The sequence below is a fragment of the Euprymna scolopes genome, chromosome 31 (assembly GCF_053919585.1).
Source record: "Euprymna scolopes isolate OS-2025 chromosome 31, ASM5391958v1, whole genome shotgun sequence".
Classification (NCBI taxonomy): Eukaryota; Metazoa; Mollusca; class Cephalopoda; order Sepiida; family Sepiolidae; genus Euprymna; species Euprymna scolopes.
The window spans coordinates 6,881,084-6,904,414 of NC_136512.1; the positions used below are offsets into that span (position 1 = coordinate 6,881,084).

A 23,331-nucleotide genomic window follows, 5' to 3' on the forward strand; every position below is an offset into this window, starting at 1 on the left:
ACAGACTATAACTCACATAGTATTCGCGGCTCATAAAATTTCCTTGATATGGTTAACCTACACTCGCTTTTACGAGGAATAGCGCAAATTCTAGTGATGTTACCCCAACAGCTGGATACTCCACCAGACTAGATGGATTCTTGTCCTGGAATCCGACAAAACCAATGCACCACAAGAAAGACATACTATAACATTTAAATGGTTAATTGGAGAAAAAAAAATGTTCTCAACTTCTTTACTAACCCAGTATTTAAGAGATTAAGGATAACTTTAATGGAATGCTCCAATACCTATGTACAATAGAACCCCGGGATATGGTGGCCCGGGATACGATTTTCCAGGTTACGATGTGGAATCCGATGTTTTTCCGGTCCCTGATTACGGTATCTGACCCGCCGTACGGTGTTATTTATGTTATTTGATTATATACATGTGTATTATATACTGTACTGTATTGTGTTACTAATTTTTAATATGTAATGTATAAAATCTTGCTTCGGCCCCGCCATACGACGATTTCAAGAACCCCGGAACGTATTAGTATCCTGGGGTTCTACTGTATCTCATATAGACATCAAGTGTTAGCCCCAGGAAAGCGGGGTTGGGGCTTGATTTCTGAGAAATTCGACGGATGTAAAAATGAAACAAAAATATAAAACGCGCAAGAAAATAACAATATCAAAGAAACAGAAAATGGTTGAATTCGCTGTTAAGCAGCATCTCGGAACAGTTTAGGGGTTGAGGATGTGATGAAGATTAAAGCGAGGTGCTATTTTAGGGTTCGACATTTATCAAAATTAGGCAATTGAAGACACTAATGGCCGATGCTCGCATGTTAAGCGTAACTATTACAATGTACGCCTTGCAAACGGAATGCAATATATAAAAAAAAGACTGAACCAATTAAATGAACATTTTTTTTTTTTTTTTTTTTTTTTTTTTTAGATGCGGTGAACATTAAATTGACAACATTTTATTTTTTTGCAGATTTGGAAACTATCGATTACTTCAAGTTCAACTTTGTTTGGCAATTTATCACGAGACCGACACCCGAGCAGCGTTTGCGAATGATACGATGAATTTGCTCAGAGAAAATGAATATCTCAACTGGCCATCTCGTTTGTGTAATTTAACAGCATGAGATTATTTTCTTTGAGGATATATGAAGTCGCATGTCTACGTTGATACACCAGACACAACAGACCACTTGGAAGACAACATTCGATGCGTTATTGCCGAAATTCAGCCTAATTTAATGTGTAGTTCATGAAAATTGGACCACTAGATTACGTCATATACTCGCGAACCGTGGGGGGGGGGTCTGTAGCGCAGTGAATAGAGACGTTGGATCTACGGTTCCAGGTGAGCATTGTCTGAAGATAGTGGTTTCAATCCTACCCAAAGCTGGCCAGAGGATTAGTTGGTCAAAACGTTGTGAGACGACAACTATGGACAGCAGTAATTGCTGAAAATGCAGTTAAGAGATTTAGAGTTCCTATCCCGTCGCGATTACCACCTGATGAAGGTCAGAAGAATAGTTGGCCGAAACGTTGTAAAACAACAACTAAAGAGAATAATAGTTCGCAATAAATAATAAATAATGCTCATCTCAAACATTCCTATTAATTAAATGAGATTATATCAGTTAACATGAGATGTGTTCTTGTTTTCGGATTTAAATTGGTTTGAACATGGCGCAGTTGAGTTGGTATGGGACAAAGAATCATGGATTTCTAATAAAAATCACACCATTCATTCAAATGGCATCTTGCCTGGTGCAGACATTGACGGCTATGGCTCTCATTCTATCTCTATCGAGGCATTCATGAATTCATTGTTGCTCATTTTTGTAATGTTGTCCAAGTGTTCAGACTTGGAACGTATGTTTCTCGTCATTCTCTGCTTCTACTCACGATCTTTCTCGTTATTCTTTGTTGGTCGTCGGAGAGTAATTTGATGACGATCAGGTGCCACCTGTCAATCATGATCATCCTTACCGAGCGAGGTGCTCTGATTCAGAACCCCATTCACGCTGTTTCTTGAATAAAGAGGCCGATGTATTGTCACAGTTTTCATTGCAGTTGTATAGACAGTAAGTTGCAGTTTCTTTCTGTCCAATCAATACCCATACTGGGCAATTGTCCTGACCATTGTACCCAGAGATATATTCTGCTCAGCACAACGAAATACGAAACCATGAACAGAATTATTCCAGTTTGCTTCCGCAACAAAGGAAAAGTAAGATGCCCCTTTCCTCCGCTAGTCTGTGGGAGACCTTTGGGCATGATCGAGAACCCACTTAGCCCCCCCCCCCTCCTCGATCAGAGTAATAAGAGATCATGGAAAGCAGGTGACCGATGTAATACGGAAACAAACCTGGATCATACACATCTTTTAAACGGCAACTACGCATGCGTATGGCATTTACACAGCGATACGCAATTAACGAGGCGAGAAATGTAATTTTTGAGTTGAATTTATAAAACAGATATAGTAAAATTTCTCAAGGACTTGCACGACTGCTTACATAATTCGAATTATTTTTTGTATAACAAATGTCCATGTTGGCCTATTTGAAGAAAAAAAAAAAAAAAAAAAAAAAAAGAAGCTTGTTAGCAATGTTGACAAAGTAAACATGTTCGCTGCCAGCTGGCATGTTGATTGCTACAATTTAATGGCAAACCTTTTATTTCAAACAGCAATTGAATAAAATCAATCATTGTCGTTAATTATTGATCGAACGTTTGAAAAAAAAAAAAAATTATAGTACGGCAGACATCTCATTTAAATGAGAGCAAAGAGAAAGTTTCTTTTTGTTTATTTTATAATGCATGCACAAGTGGCACCTAAGGTGTGTATAATCCCATTATTAACACCGCGTAATGGCTGTCTGGATAAATTTCTATGGATGCTGGATGCATAAGCATTCTTTTCGATGAAGTGACAAATTATGAAGATCAGCAAGATGTGCATCATTAGGTGGTTCACTTTGTGTGTGTGAGAGACACAGAAAGACAGACACACAGACGGACAGATACAGAGAGACACACACACACAGAAAGGTACAGAGAGAGACAGAGACAGATCTTAGATGGGTGACATTTGTGGACTATCTAATTGTTGTAAAACAAAGCGCACATGTTTATAAATGGTTATTAGCTTTGCTAGGAGTTTGAAGGGTTGACGCTTTCAAACCAATATTCAACACTAGTCCTACGAGCTAGGATAGGAGTTTACCAAAGGTTTTATGTAAAATCAGCTGCACCTAACTAGAATTGCCCGGTAAGAGGTACATCATTAATCCTATTAGAATTGCTTTTGCACCCTTTTGCGTTTATAGCAGACAAAAAAGTCAAAAACTAAACAAGGCACACCAAGGCTGATAAATTCTTTTTCAACATAACCCATCGGAATTTTTATTTATTTTTTTTTTATTCATTCTTCAGAGTCACTAGGAAGAAATTTAGTCCTGACATTCTACTCTCATCGACCTTTGATTAGAAATTATTTTCTTGGCATTTGGACTAGGGTGTATAGATGTATATCTATGAAATATTTTAACTTTCAAATCGACTTGGAAACATTTTAAATAGGACGATCCCTAGTGTAAGTGTGGTTTTGTGGCGACCGAAACAATTCTAGTTAAGTGTAGGAGAGACGTTTGTTAATAATTGTGAACGAAGATTTTCAAAGACACTCACGTTCCCCACACTTTAATGACCTTGTGCCCGATTTATTTTAAATGTTATTTTTTTATATATATTTCTCCAAATAAGCATTTCAAAGTGTAGTATGTTCTGTCGTCGAGAGGGATAAGTGTTGAAAAGAATGTTATACTTTTTTTTTTTATATTGTTATTGTATTATCGTTACTTATTTATTTGTTAATTTTATTTTTATATATTAGTTATTCTATTATATATTATATCGTTATTTAGTAATCATTTTTATTATCTTTTGTTATTTTATTTTATGTGATCATTATATTATTCATTATTATATCATTATTTAATCATTATATCATCATTATTTAATCATTATATTTTATATTATATCATTTATTATTATATCATATATCATATTATATATCATTATCATATCATTATTTAATCATATTTTATATTATATATCATAATATCATTTAATCATCATTATATTTTATATTATATATCATTATAATATTTAATCACCATTTTATATTATAATATCATTACTGTATCATTATATCATTATTATATCATTTATCATATCATTATTATATTATTTAATTATATTTTATATTATAATATTGCATCATTATTATATCATTATTATATTATTTATCATTATATTATTTATCATTATATATATTATTTATCATTATATAATTATATTATTTATCATTATTATATCATTATTTATTATATCATTATTTCTCATTATATTAATCATTATTATATTATTTATCATTATTATATTATTTAATCATTATATTTTATATTATAATATTGCATCATTATTATATCATCACTATATCATCATTATGTCATCATTTATCATTATGTCATATCATTATTATATCACTATATTATCATTATATTTTACATTATCTTTGTTATTCACGTTTTGATCCAAATCAACAAAGTCAGTTTCTGAAATTCCCTGTTCTCTATTGATTGCGTTACTATGTTGGTCTTGTGCAGGTCAAAGAATTCAGCCCTCCCAGGTTTTATCTTCTCTCTTTAAGAAGAGATTAGTTTGTTGCTAATCGCCAGAAGCGCCTCAACCACGGAACACTGGAGTTGTCCAAGCATCTTTTGTAGGGTCAGAGTGACCCTCTTCGGTGTGTGCATCTGTGGGGTGGGGGTGGGGGAGGCTGACTGTTTAATCCCACTTTCCGACCCTCATGTCACATTTCTCACTGTCCCGAGCAACGCCGAGTATCCCGTTAATTTATTGAAAAGATTACGCAAAAGTAAAAAAAATAAATAAAAGGTTGAGCAAATGCTAATATAGAAAATTAGCAAATTGAACAAAAAAAGGTCGGTGACGCTACGACCCATTGTATTCCATGCTCCCTCTTTTTTATACGTTCAGCTTTTGTGACTTCGACACGTGGCCATTTTTATTGCCTCGTTTAAGTTCAGATACTCAGAACCGAATTGATTAAATCAGTGTTAGAAACTTCACTTTTTTTTTCTTTGTCAATATGACATTTGTTTTATTCCTTTTATGTCACTATTATGTGGTGTTATATTATTGTCCCTATTAACTTGCCTATCCACGAGGGCAGAGTTAGACACAAAGTCAGTTTTAGATGTGGGGGACAAAACTAGCTCTCCCAAAAGGGCACTGGATAGGAACAAAAATTTAAATTCTGTCACGAAAGATCTCTCCTCCACTGACCAAGGACAGAAAAGGTAAAATGTATAAGAACAGATACTACACGGTGATCTTGGTCCAAAGGCCAATACTTTTGTATTATATTATTGCTATCAATAGAAGTAGAATCAATCCGGTTTTATTTTGCACAGTAATCACTTTTTTATTTACTAAGGAGTCACCATTTATCAAGGCCAGATGTTACTCGAGGATAAGCGTTTTTACTTTTTATATTTACATTTTTTAAATCTTACGGCTGGAAGATGTGACAAGGTTAGAAAGTGGGGATTGAAAAACCAGCGCCCAAGATGCAGAGAACTCTTGTATACAAAAATACCTGAGCAGCCCCGTCGGCATCGTCTAGGAATGTCTCAGGCGATTAGCCTGAAACTAACTACTCAAAACGCGAGAAGGGTTAACGACATGGAAGTGTCAGAATCAAGTTGGACTATTATCTGTGTCTGAAGCCGAAATTATACTATTACTTCTATTAATGTATTAGTTTACGATTATTTGATGCCCAATTCCGGGGGGGGGGGGTAGTGTAGTCGGTTCTATCATTATGAGACCATCACCCCCATGCATTTTTTAAGGAGGGTAGCTTAGCGTCTATTTTGTTGTAAAACTATACTCGCGTAAAATTGCCTCCTTTTCTGGTTGAAGAGGGGGAGCTAACGTACGTCTGTTATACTAACCCGATATTCCTTCGCCCAAGTGTTAAGTAAAAAAAAGTGTATCAGTAGAACAACAGAGAGGAAGTTGTGCACCAAGATACACAAAAGAAAACTTAATACGATTATTAATCAAGAGGGGGAGAGTACAATATAGGTGCGTATCTGTTTTCCCAATGAAAAAGTGCGTATGAACTTGTGTTTATGTGCGTTCGTTGAGCAGATTTTATCGGGCATGCATAAGTATGTGTGCCTCTCTCGTTGCACTTATTAGGAGACCTTCGCTAGGGTCCAATGTTAGCTTCTACGGAAGCTAACACGTGCATTGTCTGGACAAAATTCCCAGAAAAAAGTCGAAAACATATGCTGTGTTTGAGTTTTTATAGTACATGCAACAGGATTATTATTTCTTGTGCTGTTAATGGTTGAACGAAACTAATTGAGAGCCACTATGTAACTCCAACACTCACTCGCTGCAAGGTAATATCTGGAAGGATGCACCTCTCCTAAAAGGTGGAAGAGTCGTGCGACTAATTCCGTATAACAAATAATGGAGATAACTCTTGACTTAAATTAACAAATTAAGTATTCGCCATTTTTAAACTAATCATTTCAGACCGTAATTGTGGATTTGCTGCAAAAAAAATAAATAAATAAAAACTTACATTGTACAAGAACGAACTTACTAAAAAACTAAAACATACTAGCGCATGTGACTGAATCATTTCTCACAATAAGTATTTAACGTTTTCACCTGAAATGTGTCGGTTTAAAAGATCACCGATGTAAACCAGCACCGAAAATATAGTCATTTTTGAACCATTTTATAAATTCCTCGACAATTTCTTGAAGAACTGAAATAGAAAATGAACACTCTTCGTAATAGTTGTTTGTCGCCTAATACCTTATTCTGTGACGTCAGTGCAAAGGCCTGCTTTACAGTAGCCGTGGCAGAACACGTGGTCTACGAATATTTGATGCTAAGACGTTAGAGTACATTCCTAGAATTACATGAAATTGACCCTCCCCCCTTTCCTTCATCCCTCGCTATCGCAGAGATCTGAGTGGCCGTTAAAAACGGACATTTTAACACAAGTTATTGGTCACAAAACGAATGCAAAAAGTAGAGTTTCTGGTTGATAAAGTACCGATGATATTTTTCTCTTGCAAAATGAACGAAAATATGGCAGACCTGAACGGGAATCCCCCCCCCCCATAATATATTAGTGTCCAATCAATAATAATCCACTAAAAAAATTGCAAAAAAAGCCGTTCTTGACATGGGGAGGTTGGAGGTGTTTATTCCGATTTCAGGTCCAGGCGAAAATAGTTTTAAATCAAACCAATAGAATATCAGGTTGGCATTTTTTTTTCTTTTTAATTCATTTTGTTGCTTCGAGCATTTTGTAGTATAGAGGGGAAAAAAGCAAATATACGACAATTAAATGTTACCAAAGGCAAGAAAACTTGCTCTTCTACCTACCTAGATAAGTTTATTCATTTTTTTTTTTGCGCACTCAAGTATGTGTTTTAACTTATTTTAAAGCGTTTATTCATTTCGAAACCCAATTAGTGTCGGGTGTTTAAGTTAAGACGAGAACAAAAATTGCTGACATGAAACAATTATCTGGAGATTCGATAATCGATTAAAAAAAAAAAATGATTGAAACCCACACAAGCAATGTCACCGTGACATTAAATGTAAAAGTAGTGTAAAATCAGTCAGTGAATTTTATTTAATTTTCGATTTTTAAGCAATTATTGAGACTCACCAGATGACCATCTCATATCATCCAGTTTGTTCTCGTTATAACTCAAGCACTCGACACTACTTTTGTTTCGAAATAAATAAACGCTTTAAAATAAGTTAAACCACAAAAATTTATTCAGATAGAGACTAACTTAGCTTGCCTTCGGTAACGTTTTTTTAACCGTTTTGTTGTCTATCCTACAAAATTCCAGCTTTTCTTTTGAATTCCTTTATTTACATATTTTTATATAGTAACTAACAGACCGCGTTGACCGGTAATAAAATACACAAATGATATTTTAATTCATGCAGATTTGTATTTATGATTATTGTTATTATTATTATTATCTTTATCGATTATTATAGTGTACCCAATATATAGTAGTAATTTAAGAAAAAAAAAAAAAAAAAGACTTGCGTACCATCGGCTAGAATTGAACTCAGAATATAACTCTCTACCCTTATTTCTTAGCCTCTGAGCCACGCCCATTCGCATATAAATAAAAAGGTATATAATTGTTTCCTCACGAGCGCAGAGTTAGACACAAGGTCAGTTTTTAATGTGGGGGAAAAACAGCTCACACAAAGTGGCACTCTGGATAGGAACACAAATGAAAATGACCTCAGTCATGAAGGATTTCGCCACTAACCATGAACAGAAAAGGTTAAAAAAAAAAAATGTAGCATTAGAACAGATACTACACTGATCATGGCCAGAAGGTCAAATTGTAGATTTGTGCATGCAAACAGGTTTTGTTTTCAATTATGACCCCCCCCCCCAGGAGTAAGTTTTACCAGCTAAATCGAAACTGTGCTATAAGTCCAAATCAAGTTTTACGATATCTTTTTATGAAATTAAGTCCAAATCAAGTACAGAATAATTACAAAACACCCAACTCATGTTAAGAACGACTTACTAAATAACGTTATTATTTTAGCCCGTTAACATCAGTGCATAAGTACTAATATATATATATACGTGTGTGTGTGTGTACTAGTACGTTTTCATCTTAATTTCTATGCAAATATGCAGAATGTAGAAACTATGCATAAATAAAATTCAGCGTAATAGAGAAATTAAAAAAATCGCCTAAGAAAACAAAAAAAAAAAAATGAATAATTCAGCGAAACTGAATGATCTTCTCTCCTCTAATGTAATAAAATCGGATCAATTATTCCCGTCTACAAAATGATAAACACTGGGGTCAGACATGAATCCAAAATGGCCACGCTAATGGCACGTATCTCAGGCATGTTTTCCGCTACTAATCAATCCGTTTCATTACAATTCGTAAATTGCTACAATTTCTCCGCTCTGATTCACTCTCCCGGTTACGACATTCTTAGAGGTGATAGTCGGGCGCTCAATTTGAAACTCGTAGCAAAACTCAATTTCCGTTCATGGTCTTCGAAATCCGATTTCAGTAAGAATTAATTTTATACATAACTTTTTCTTAAGAACATCGTATCAAATTTGACCTCAGTCAATCAAGATTTCTTTTCTGGGCGCTTTTCCTGTTAGGATTTGTTTACTTTTCGATTTTGCTTTGAACAAACTTTTCTGAAACATTTTCTAGTTTTTCACGTTTCGATTTTTTCTTGTGTGTTTATTTATGTATTTATTTATTCGCAATAGTCTCTTTCGATATCCAACTATATACACTTGTGCAGAATACGGACCGTCCTGAAATAATAACGACACATTGTTAACTATTATGGATTTTAAATTTACATACACAATAACATACAGTTACATTTAACTTGACCATCACAGCTAACAAATAGGCCGGTCCGTATTCTGCATAAGTACTTCTTGCTTTGCTCGGACTAAGAACAACACCATATTGGCCATGTCCGCCTTTGAGCAACGGGCACAACCTACGGGCAACAGTTATAAAGCCTGTAACTACATGCCATTGCCCGACAGTGACCGGCACTGACCACGCGTATACAAGACTACCTATAAGTAATCACATCACGAATGAAAGGTCCTTGGTAAATGAAATCAAATACTTAAACTGTTAATTGCCTCAGTCTACAAGGATTTCTTCATAGACACTTCTGATGCTACACTTGGTTTATTCTGTTGAATAGGCCAAGAGAGTAGCATCAGAACAGATACTACCCTTTCTTCCTAATTATTGTTAAGCAAAGCTTTATAATTTAATGTAAAATAAAATAAAATAAATAAAGAAAATAAATAAAGAAAAAAAATAAAAGAAAAAAATAAATAAAAATAAAATAAATAAATAAAAATAAAATAAATAAATAAAAATAAAATAAATAAATAAAAATAAAATAAATAAATAAAAATAAAATAAATAAATAAAAATAAAATAAATAAATAAAAATAAAATAAATAAATAAAAATAAAATAAATAAATAAAAATAAAATAAATAAATAAAAATAAAATAAATAAATAAAAATAAATAAATAAATAAAAATAAATAAATAAATACAAAAAAAAAATTTAAAAAAAAAATTAAAAAAAATAAATACAAAAAAAAATAAACAAAAAATAAAATAAAAAATAAAAAAAAAAATAAAAAAAAAATAAAAAAAAAAATTAAAAAAAATAAAAAAAAAAAAATAAAAATAAAAAAATAAAAATAAAAAAATAAAAATAAAAAAACTTTAACGTGCTTCTGCATTTATTGCCCCGCGATTTCCACGAAGTTACTCGGGTGTGCCCGGCAGATGACGGGAAGAACCGGAAACGGTCGACATTCCCCCCCCCCCCAATGGATTACTTACTGACTTGGACGTCGCCATTCTTAACATGGGGAGGGGATTGTAACAACTTCGGTTCTTCGTCATCTACCGGGCACACCCGAGTAACTTCGTGGAAATCGCGGGTACCAACTATAAAATGAGTGGGGTTCTTTAAAGAAAATCTTCTAACAACGTAATATTTAGCATCGCGAGGACTTCAACCCATCAACAGGTCGGGTTGTTAAAGGTGGTTTCTTTATACTGGGGATGAGGAGGAATGGTGGGGGGGGGAGGAGAGGAGAATCTCTCAGCAGTTGTAGACAGATTTCGCGATCATTTCATTCATTTTTACAACAATCACGCACGCGCACGTGTTAAGCAAATGAATTGTCAACGCGATATTGGATCGGAGAGCGAAAGAGAATATATTTTTTTTATAGAATCATCCCCCTCTCAACCCTTTTTCGTATCCCTATTCACTTGACCCCCCCACACACACACACACACGAGGGCAAAGTTAGACACAAAAGGCCAATGTTTAATGTCAAGGAGAGAGAGTTCCACCAAAAAAGAGGGCATTCTTGATTGGGACAAAATATAAAAATAGCCTCTGTCTAGAAAGATTTCTCACCGAGTGAGGACAGAAATGTTAGAAAAGACACTACACTTTGCACCTGGGGAAAAGACAATTAACTCCGCCATTATTTTTTTTTTGGGGGGGGGGCGATACCACCTGGCCCAAAGGAGGGTTTAGGGTTAGGAAATGATTTTATAAAGTATCATTATTTTTTATATATACTTCGGGAACGATTATGGTTAGCGGCGCTTTGAGAGTTTTTTTTTTTGTTTAATGCCGGCTACTTTCATAACTACACTGTCTCTAACCAGCATTGCCCTTAAAAAGAGAGAGATACTGCTTCGGAAGACAGCATGGTAATAGTTACTAATCTAATATATAAACTGCTATATGTCTGTTTGTCGGCCTGTCTCCATATTTTCAAACTATCTCTTCCGAAACTAAAAGTCGCTGAGCGGAGCGGCGGCGGCGCTCCGCTAGGGGCCTCAAATGGTGGGATTTTTTTTTTACGAGCCGTTATTTTATGGGTCTTTAGCCGGTTATAATTGTTTTTGTTTTAGGTCAAAAACGGGTAAAAACTGGGGGGGGGGATCGTTATACATTTTGTACATTCAACTTAGTTTATTTTTACTTTTATTCGGTTTTTATGCGTGGTACAGTGCCACTGTACTACAGTGGTAACGTCACCAACTTTGGATGCTATAGTTTCGGTTTCGATTCTAGCTGATGACACGCAAACACTTACTTTTGAAATCACTGCTATATTATATGAAATCTGAACTAATTATAATATCATATTTAAGCGTATTTTACGCCCAGGCAAAGCTGGGCGCCCGCTCCCTCGCAAGTACCGACATAAGATATCATGACAATAGTTACTAATACCGACAGAAGTTATTTTAAAAGAATACAACTGCGAAATTAGTAAATAAAAAAAAATGACCAAAACGCCGATGTGTACCAAATACTCACTTCTTTCAAAAGTTGGGTCAATGTGACCTGGTTGTCTCACTTGAAGACTTACCTGCAAAGAGTTGCTTTTTCGGAAGCAACACCCCCAACCTTCCCATGTTAAGAACGGCTTTCGGATTAAACACCCTTTGCAACCAACCCACATTGACCAAAAGTTGACTTAAGGTTTATTCGGGTCGGTTTTAAACAAATATCGCATTTAAAATTGTCGCCGGCAAGTAGTTTTTTTGGTATTATTATACAAACACCGTGACAGCGTTAGGGTTAGGGTTAATTCGCTGTCACGGTGTTTGTATAGTTTTACCCTTTTTTCTTCCCCCCCCCCCTCGCCTAAATGCACACGTTTGCTTTGGTTCGTATCGTCTGCAGTAAAATCAAAATGGCGACCATTAGAGAATACATTGGATAATAAAGGTGTTAATGTCATGAAAACTACTTGCCGGTAATAATTTTAAATGTGGTATCCATTTAAAACAGACCGAAATGTCAACTTTTCAAAAGGTGAGTGTTAAGTTCGTACACAATCGGCACTGTCACCAAAATATTTGGTGAAAGTGCGCTGATTGACCACCGAAAGACTTACCTTTAAGTATTCGACATTAAATTGTTAGGTTAAAGTACAGAATAGTTACAAAATACCCTTCCCACTCCATGTTAAATAATAGGTTTCCAAATAATTAATCCAGAAACAGAATACGTTCGACAACAAATACCAAACTTCTTAAAGATGATCAACCAGCACACTTGCCATTTTTTTAATTAATGTGTGACATATTTACGTTAAAAATATTGGCACTTATGAAGATTATTTGATGTGAAAACATTACGTACTCACGCGTCATGTCGAAATTAGTATAAAATCCAAAAATTACGCAAAATGATCCAATAGAAAAATAATTACAAATAAAATAACATTTATCGATTTTTGTAATTTTTGAGATGAGGATTTGGTTATTCGATTCATCTTGAGTGTGATTTTCACAACGTTTCGGTCGATGTAATCTCCGACCTTCTGCGGGTGTATCTGATCGAACTCGTGAATTTGGACGGAATTTTGAGCGGAACCCTTGATTTACTTCTCGGGGGTAGCATGCTCTTGTTCAGTCAGCCATGACTAGATAAAAGTAATTTGCAACTATTTTTTTTTTTTTTTTGTCGCCCACACCAAGGATTGAAAAAGATCATCTTTTACAATTGATTTTTCTAAATACTCTAACCGCTGTGGCCTGTGCCATGGGTCCTTAAGGATATTTATCGAGTTTATCGATTTATCGTACATTTTAATGCTGAAGAGTTCGCAAGATCCAGGGGAGGTAACTGCAATCGATCATTCCGATTAAAATACGTACCGCCATTTTTTAAACACAGTCACATTTGCGTTTCGACTGATTTATTTTCTTTAAATACAGCAAGCACATCTATTACTGGATCATTTTTCGTAATTTTTGGAATTTATAATAATTTCGACATGACACGTAAATAAATGGTTTTCACCCGAAATGCGAGGATTTCAAACCCCACTATATTGCACAAGCACCGTAACTTCTGGCAAAAAAAAAATAAATAAATAAATAAAAAATAAACACTGAATAGTATTTATTTCCAGTAAAAAAAAAAAGATAAAAAAAATACAAATAAACGACTCGATCGCTGTACACAAGAGTGACAACTTTAAGAATTCGAAGAAATTAGTTATATTTTGTTTTTAAATTTCAGGACATTTTGCAGTATAAACAGAACGAGGCGGTAAAAAAAAAAAAAAAAAAAAAAAAAAAAAAAAAAAAAAATTTAATTACAAAAATAAAAACGGTACCATGCAGTGCAGTTGCAGTGCAGTGCACTTATATTACCGTACTGAAATAAAAATATTTTGAAAGCCATTTTTAATATGGGAGGAGGAGGAGGAGGAGGAGGGTGTTTTTAACTATCCTGCACCTAACAACTCAAAGAAAGATATCGCGAAACTTAAATTTAACTTGAAAAATACTATTTAAAAAATAGCACATCAACATAAGTGCATAAAACACTTAAAGATTAATATACAACAGATTAAGTTACTCTTCTACATGCCTGGATAAGGGTTTTGTGTTTTAACTCATTTTAAAGTGTTTATTTACTTTAAAAACACAAAGGGTATTAAGTCTCAAGTTAGAACAAGGAAAAAATGTCGACATTAGATGACCATCTCTTTAGTCTCGATAATCGCTCAAAAATAAATCTACTGGAAGAAACCCATTCAATAAATGCCCGTGATATTTATTAGGTGGGTCTCATGAAATTTATAAGTTTTTCTTACGATTTAAAAGCCCCCCCCTCCCAATAAAAAATTTAAGGATTTTTTTTATATATCATTTTATAAAGTAACCCCCCCCCCCCTCACTCGAACTTAGGATTAAATCTGTTCAAACCATAAAACAATCTCGGGTGTTAAAAAAAAATTACAAATAAGCGGTTTTATCATTGAATTCAAATCAACCAGAGAACTTTTTTTTTAATACCAAATTTTGTTTTTAGTTTCAGCAAATGTCAGTTTAGCTCCAATTCTGATGCAGCACCAAAGAATTTGACAAATAATGGCAAGTCTGCGGACAGAATTGGAAAAACAAGTAAAGCCAACGTTTTATTTTTGATTATTCAGGGATTTTTTCCTCTCTCTATTGGTCAGATTTAAAGAATTGTGGATAAATATGTTAATTAGGAAAATATTTTTTTGACAACATAGAAAAATTACATCGACTTGTTTAATGGTCGTTACGTTCCGATTGTTTTTTTTTTTTTTTTTTTTTTTTTAAGTTTAAACGTAAAACGATCAGGCTAGGATTAATATTTTATTTTTACAGAATTAATAGATAAAATAGTAAAATTGGTACTCATGCATGCAGTGCACTTATTGATCCGTGCTGAAATAACGTTATTTAAAAAGCCATTCTTAACATGGGGAGGGGAGGGCGTTTTGTACCTATTCTGTACTTTAACCTTACAATTGAATAATAATAATAATAATAAAACAACAACTTTAATTAAACTTGGAAATACGATTTAAAAAAATAGTGCGGATCACGAAGTGCATTAGCACCTTAATATATATATATATATATATATATATATATATATAACAAAAATTTACGAATCTGAACGAAAATCACCCCCCCCCTATATATTAGTGTCAAATCAATAATAATCCACTAAAAAAAAAAAAAAAAAAAAAAAAAATTGCAAAGAATCGAAAGCTGTTCTTAACATAGGGATGTTGGGTTGGGGGGTGTTTATTCCGAAAGCCGTTTGGGGGGGGGAGGGGGAGGTTCTCGTTCATATCCGCCCAAAAATTGTATAATAGGGGTACGGGTCAGTTTGGTTTTGTGGTGAAAAAAAAGCGTTAATAAAAGAAAACAAAAAACAAATGGTTAACAAATGGGGGTGACAGAGTGAAAGGGCCCAATTTGAGCGAACCTGCACGACGAGAGAGCCCCTTAAAAAATGCGTGGTTTTTGCCATTTTAAAGGGTTTTTTTTTTTTTAATCATAGTATATTAGCAGAAAAAAAATTTGAAAAAAAAATTCATGAGGGGGTAACTTTCTCGTTGTGACGTCCTAATCACGTGACACGCCGGTAAAGAAATGGACAGTAAGTCAGGTAGCAACGAAGTAGAACATTATAAAGAGAAAGTGAACCCTCTTCTTAAGTCATTAAATTTCTTTTGTTTTTCTAAATTTTTTCTGCTAATATGGTTATTAAACCTGTAATCTATGATAATCTCCAGAAAAAAAAACCTCAAGGAAACGTGTAAGACACCCATTTTTTTTGGGGGGGGGGGCACTCTTGTACAGATCTGCCCCAATTTGCGCTAAATTCTAAAACTGAACACCCTTCTAAAAATTGAAAAGTAATTCTAATGAAAAAATTAGAAAATTCGGTTATAAATAGTTATGAAGATAAAAAAAATATATATTCAGTACTAACCCAGTCAATGTAGAGTATCGTCGATACTCTACATTGACTGGGTTAGTACTGAATAATATCGACGGAGACTCAGAATCTCTGGTTACTTCCGGAAATGGTCGAAACAGTTTACAATATCAATGTCCCCCCTCCTTTTGAGGGGTTAAACGTTTTAACCCTTCGTATGCTTTGTGCCGTCTGCTTTTTACAGTTTTTCCTTTCGGCTTTCAAATTACAAACTGCTTCGGAATTTTTCGTTGATACTCGGGACTGACTAGGTAAGTAACTGAAATTCAAGATATCCATACTTTAAAATAAAAAAGGAAGGGCAGCAAGCAGCATATAGGGAAACATCCCAGTTTTATCTATAAAAAAAAAAAAAAAAAAAAAAAAAAAAAAATCGATATTTTTGTAATATTGAAGATTTCAGCTTTAAAATGGCTGCCATCGATTCGCATTATTTAAGGTTGAACACTTTTTTTTGTACTTATGCAAAATACGAACCGTGCTTCATTTTTTTTTTTTTTTTAAGTAAGCTTTTCACGTTAGATTCTATTTTTACCGTAGCTTTTGTTTAGTTTATCGTTAGCTGAAAGTACAGAATGAGAGTTACAAACGCCATCCTCTCTCCATGTTAAGAATAGTTTCTAAATAATATTATTTCAGCATGGTCTATACTCTGCACAAGTAATTTTGGTGCTTATGCATTTTTTGGTACCACACTATTTTAAAATAGTTTTTTTTTTTTTTAGATTAAAAATTCAAGTTTCACGATCTTTATTATTATTAAATTGTTAGGTGGAAGCACAATAGTTTAAAAAAAAAAAAAAAAAAAAAAAAAAAAACACCCTCCCCATGTTAAGAATGGCTTTCTAAATAGTATTTCAGCACGGTAACAAAAGTGCATAAGTATCAGAAAATAGAATCGATAAATAAAATGCTACTTACTTTTGGTAAGATGTCCGTTTAAATTTTGAGATACGATTTCTTTTAGTTCAAAAGAAAAAATAATGTGTAGAAAATTGATAAAAAAAAAAACACAACAGGTGCTTTTTTTTTTATTTTTTTAGATCTTAAGAATGGCCAGAATTAAAAGGTGGGGGGGGGGTATTGAATTATTATATATCCATGCAGGGATTCCGTCTGCAGCAGCAGTACTTTTTTTTTTTTTTTTTTTTTTTTTTTTTGCGAATATTTCACCGCCGTTTCCTTCAAGAAAAAGAAAGGGATTTTCTGTCCTAGACGACAATACTCAGCTCCCAGAAAGGAATTTACTTCGTCAGTCTCTCTCGCATAATAATTAGAACCAACATGTTGGATCTGGAAATCCTAAAATTCCTTCTTCCTCGACGCCGAAAGGCATTTCTTTTAATGAATGATGGACTACACCACACGTCCAATTGTACTTTCGTTGTGAGCTTTCTGGCTTTTCTTTTTCTTCGCTTTTATTTTTTTTATTTTTTATTTAAGCACCTTGGTTTTAATGTAATCTGGCGAGGTCGGTGCGCATTTCTTGAAAACCAAAAAGGTGGTGTAACCGAGATGTCACGAAGGGTTGGGAAATACTGACTTGCATTGGGAGGGCGAGGGGAGACATTCAGAAAAATCGCTGTCAGTCGGTCTTAAAAGCTGTAAGAAGACTACACACACCACCGGCTCTCGATAACACAACTCGGTAGTTACTTCCTCATGATAACGGTATCCGACTCGCGATTCCGTTCTTCTCTCTCTCTCTCTCTCTCTCTCTCTCTCTCTCTCTCTCTCGTGCGCGCACTTGCTTTACTCTATTTCGACTTTGCCCTTCTTTTTCTTCTTCTCTCTATCTCTCTCTATGCATTCTAATTTATTTATTTATTTAGCGCACCAAACACTGTTTCTTTCACTCTGTCTGGTCCGATGACCCCCGCACCCCACTCTCTTGTTTTTTTGTTGTTTTTTTAAACGGCGTAAACAAAATCTCTCTCTCTCTCTCTCTCTCTCTCTCTCTCTCTCTCTCTCTCTCTATATATATATATATATATATATATATATATATATATATATATATATATATACACATACACACCTATATATATATATATATATATATATATATATATATGCATACACACACATTAGTTATAAGATAATATGTGTATACTTTTGTTTCAGATTTTATTATAACAATGCTCTTGCTCTGCTCACCATGAGTAGGTTACTAACTTGGGCTGCGAACTAACTACATATTAACGTTTGTGTTTTATTCCATTGAAGTTATTCGTCAGGCTGAACGCTCGGACACACACACACACACACACACACACACACACACACACACACACACACCTATACATAGAGAGAGATTTAGCCAGAAGAATACTTCAACGAAATATTCTCTCATTACTGGCATAGGCGAAATCTGCACGCACACACACACGCACATACACACACATATATATTGACCAGCAGTAATTATCACTTTCTATACTGGTGATTACGTCAGCAGGAAACATTAGTGTGTGTAGGCATAAAAAATAATTGTTATATTTATTCGCTATATATATATATATATATATATATATATATATATATATATATATATATATTATATATATATATACATATATGTCAGTATTTACTTCAACGGTGCTCATTACTTGAAGAGAGCTAAGTAAGTAGTAATATGAAAATATATTATGGCAAGTAGGCTACACGAAAACGTTCATGTTTCATTCATACATCGACGCATTTAGCCTGGTGATTTCCTTCGGGAATGAAACATGAACGTTACTGTGTAGTTTACTGTGGCATAAATATATTCTCATATTGCTATAATATATAAATACAGAATCTCTCCTTCTTCTCCTCTTCCTTCACACCCCCTCTCTCCCTTTATTCATCTCTCTATCTCCCGCCTTCGTTGTTTCTCGCTGCTACGACGACACGCACATGTTCGCTCGTACTACTCCAGCTTTCGTTCAATTCAACAAATCGTTCACACACACGCACGTGCGCCCAATGAGTCACCCACGCACAACGTGCATCGTTTTCCGCACTCCACAGTATCGCCCCCCCCCCCACACACACACACTTATACTAACATTCCCCACTCTCGATACCTCTGCCACCACGTCCGACCAACCCCTTATGTATACACATGCATACGCGGGAGAAAACATGCGTTAACGTTTTGTCTTGCTCATGTCGTTTTTATTTTATTATTTTTCATTCTTTTATATATATATATATATATATATATATATATATATATATATATATATATATATATATATATATATATATATGTGAGAGAGACAGAGATGCAAGTCAATAGTTATAAGCCAGGTCTCACACTTTTTGAGGTTCCAATTCCCAGACAGTTGACGTCTATTACATCATCTCGACGGCAAATAAATAATAATAATAAATAAAATTATAAAATATAATTAAAAAAAAAAAGGTTTTTCTATACGAGGGGAAACCCATATCAACCTAAATGATTCCGATTGCGATTTACGGACCAAACCGAGGTGAAGGCACAGAATAGTTAACAATTCACCCCTCCTCCGCCCTTCTCAAGTTAAGAATGGGTTTCTAAATAATGACATTATTATTTAGTCTAGTCTATTCTTAAGGAGGAAGGGATCATTGCTTAAATATTCTGTACTTTCATCCAAGCCGGAAATTGCTGAAGCAGTTTACGATTTGAAAGTCGCGTAAAAAAAAAAAATTAAAAAAGGCAGTTGACACTAAAGCATGCAAATGCAAAACTAGTTTAAAATAGGGTTAGAGTTTTAAAAAATTTTAGCCTCCTTCCCTTCAAACGTCCTCCACGACTCTCCCCACGCACATAAAAAGTTAAAAATATATATATAAAAAAAAAAAAAAAAAAAACTCAAGAAAAAAAGTTGATTCATTTTCTGATTCGAACAAGAATTATTAAACGCTAACCCTACTAATATTACAGAAGGGCGTGGTTGAATCAGCTTCATATGGAGGAGGAAATTTGATGGGAATATTAAGTTCACAAACGGTCCCCAGTGGATGGAATTTTAACCGGCTAAAGACCCATAAAAGAACGGCCCATAAAAAAATCCAATCATTTTAGACGCCTAGCGCCGCCGCCGCTCTGCGTCTTTTAGTTTCGGAAGAGATAGAGTTTGAAAATATGGAGACAGACAGACATATACCTTTTATATATTAGAACGGACACGTTACAAAGGACGTGAAAAGTCTGACAAGAACTGCATTGGAATTGAAAGGTTGCTGAGAGTACTAGAATTCTGCTGGGGCTTATTGTCACTGAAATTCCAGACAAAACCAATAACCATTATCGTTATCAATATCACGATCAATCGATTTGAGTTTTAAAATTAAAATAGACTTCGTAGTCTCGTAGGAGACGCTCTTTTCTCTTCCCTGCAACCTCTTTCTAACAGAAAAGATGTTGCGAATTTGTCTCTGCTTCATCGTTGTTTTCATGGCAAGTGCTCGACTGAGCTTCAATCTATGCCCCCCCTCGCCAAACTTTCACAAGAAACACTTGTCTAACTGAAAACACTATCAATAATTCATCCCACTCTTTATCTTTGCCCAAACCAAAACGTAGATTTCATGAACAAAGCTTCTTTCTTAGAACTGCGCGCCTGTGGAATTGTCTTCTGTTTTCCTGCTTTCCAACTGACTACAATCTGGTTGTCTTCAAGTCCAACGTAAACAAGTTTTTGATGAGCCGTTCCACCGAATTTCCATTACTAACGATTACTATATTGTCCAATTGACTACTGTACAATCTTAACCCTTATCCTCGAGTGGTCCTGGGCCTTGATAAGTGGTGATGCCTATGTAAAAAAAAAAAATCAATAAATATTTGTTTCTGATCTTCTGAGGTGAGGATCGATAATTTGTATTAATAATTTGTATCGATAATATGATTGTATTGCAAATTGTTTTGATGAATTTCGTTCGGACTACAGTTTTCATTTTGAATGTTATTTTGACAACGATTTCGCCGATGTAACCTCCGATCTTTTTCAGATGTATCCTGTCAAACTCGGAAATCTTCTCGCAAAGCCTTTGGCGTAACGGATAAAGTACTAAGTTAAAATCAGTTCTAAGCAACATCCTTTCCGGGATACAACTGCGAATTACTAAAGACCTCTAACTAGTCATGCTGACCCCTCCCCCGTCCTACCCTCACGGTAGATTAAATAAAAGGTTCCATTCGAAATTCTATATAGATCCCCTAGGCCGACAGAAAGATACAATCCTCCCAAGCATTCCCTCCTCCTTTGGAAAGGGAGTGATGTAGTATATATTCATTTGTCAAGATACCATCTTTTCCAGGCATTATCCCCTATTTGTGGAGGGTAGATGCAGCATATGGTACCATCCTTCCTCCCAGGCATTATATCATTCTTTTGAGGTAGTGTAATATCCGGTCTGTTGTCATGGTTTTATCCTCTCAGGCATTACGTCCTCAATCAATTTTTTATTTTTTTTTGCATATATGTGTAGTATCTGTTCTATGATCATGGTATTACCTTCCCAGGCATAATCGCCTACTCTGTAGAGGGATAGTGTAAGATATATTCTTTCGTCATTATACAACCTCACCAGGCATTACCTTCTCGTTTGAAAGCAGTGTAGTATCTGTTCTGTTGCCATGATTCCACTCTCCCAGGTATTACCTTCTTCGTTGGGAGAAGTGTAATATCTGTTCTGTTGTCGTGATTCCACCCTTCTAGGTATTAACTTCTTTTTGAATATCTGTTGTGTAGTTATTATATCAGCAATCTTCCTTGAGGGGTGGAGAGATGGTATGACATCATAGCAGAAACATTTGACCTCTGCTCTGGACTAGTATTCACCACTGGACTCATATTTTCGTTTGTTAGAAAAATACTTGGGAATTATTTTGTGGAATTGAAAAAGTAAAGGGATGACCTTTGGACGCTGTGATATTTATGTCTGCTTTAAATTGTTTATAGTTTTAAAATGAGGTGATCTATTGTTGAAAAAACTCTAAAGTGGTTGCATTTCCAACTTTATTTTCTTGTCAATGTTGAAATTGACATACAACATTTTATATCATCTAAAATGGTGTCACATTCATTGCATCTTTTTCGTCCTCGCCTTATCTCTCTAAAGCTAAGTCTAATATATAATGTGCTATATGTCTGTCTGTCTGTCTCCATATTTTCAATATCTATCTCTTCTGAGACCAAACGTTGCAGAACGGCGCTAGGGCTCTCAAATGATTGTTTTTTTTACAGATCGTTTTTTTATGAATTATTTAACACATAATTTAACATAATTTTAAGGCGTCAAAATTTTTTTAAAAATCGTTATGCATTTTGTACATTCATCTTAGCTTATTTATAATTTTTAATTAGTTCGTACGTTGGTACAGTGGTAACGTCACCAGCTTTGAATGCTATAGTTTTGCTTTCGGTTTCGATTCTAGATGATGGCACCGAAATATTTTTCTTATATATCGGAAATGACTCTATAATAATAAATACGAAATCTGGACAAATTAAAATATCATATTTAAGCATATTTTACGACCGGGAAAATCCGGGCCCCTACCGTTAATACATTATATATATATATATATATATATATATAAAGTGAAATTGTCTGTCTGTGTATGTACATTTCCATACCAAACAACTCTGTCAATTTTCAGTCTACAGACTCGAGATTTGACATCAAACCAAGTAATACGTCGACCTAACCCGTGTACGTGCGCGTCTAAAATTGGATGCAAGATTTTTTTTTCTGGAATTCCCAGTTGGTGCACGAGTATCATCTATATATCTACAAAAGTGAAATTGTGTATGTGCGTGTGTGTGTTTGTGTGTGTACATTTCCCTACCAAACTACTCTGTCAATTTTCAGTCTACGGATTCAAAATTTGACATAAGGGGTATGGAGAATTGGGAAAATCTTTTTAATCGGCTTTCGGCCAGAAATTTTGCTGTTAAGGAGTAAAAATTCACCGATTTGACCTTTAAAACTCTACCAAACACCTCCGCCAATTTTGGGTTTAAACACTTGAAATTTTAGATGTATGTTACTTGGACATGGATCAAACTTTTTAATTTGATTTGAGCCAAAAACAATAAATATTAAGGGGTCAAAATTGAGGTCAGTCTCTGCCAAATTACTCAGCCAATTTTTGGTCTAAACATTTGAAATTTTACAAAAAGTGTATTCAGACATAGGGCAAGGTTTTAATCGATTTTTGTCCGGAAATTTAGCTGCCAAGGTATAAAATTTAAAAAGATTTGACCTTTGTGATTTCTAGCAAACTATTCAGCCAATTTTTGGTCTAAACATTTGAAAATTTACATAAAGAGTATTCA

General features: G+C 34.4%; 2 protein-coding genes across 9 annotated transcripts in view; one reads left to right on the forward strand and one right to left on the reverse strand.

Annotated features, from left to right (window-relative positions):
• LOC145255612 (unconventional myosin-Ic-like) overlaps positions 1-17,729 on the reverse strand; it is a 333,792-nt gene extending 316,063 nt beyond the window's left edge. For 3 of the 7 annotated variants that reach the window (XM_080114116.1, XM_080114112.1, XM_080114108.1), the window contains exon 1: positions 16,931-17,651. The gene's annotated coding sequence lies outside the window, so the exon portion shown is untranslated. Of the gene's footprint in view, positions 1-16,930 lie in introns of all 7 variants that reach the window. The other 4 variants (XM_080114109.1, XM_080114106.1, XM_080114110.1 and 1 more) reach the window with 3 other exon arrangements.
• The window catches only part of LOC145255613 (G patch domain-containing protein 3-like), a 77,628-nt gene continuing 66,715 nt past the window's right edge, over positions 12,419-23,331 (forward strand). The window contains exon 1 of one of the 2 annotated variants that reach the window (XM_080114118.1): positions 12,419-12,544. In XM_080114118.1, the coding sequence (XP_079970244.1) occupies positions 12,499-12,544 (46 nt within the window). In that variant the 5' untranslated portion in view covers positions 12,419-12,498. Of the gene's footprint in view, positions 12,545-16,240; positions 16,261-23,331 lie in introns of those variants that run through there. The other variant, XM_080114119.1, reaches the window with a different exon arrangement.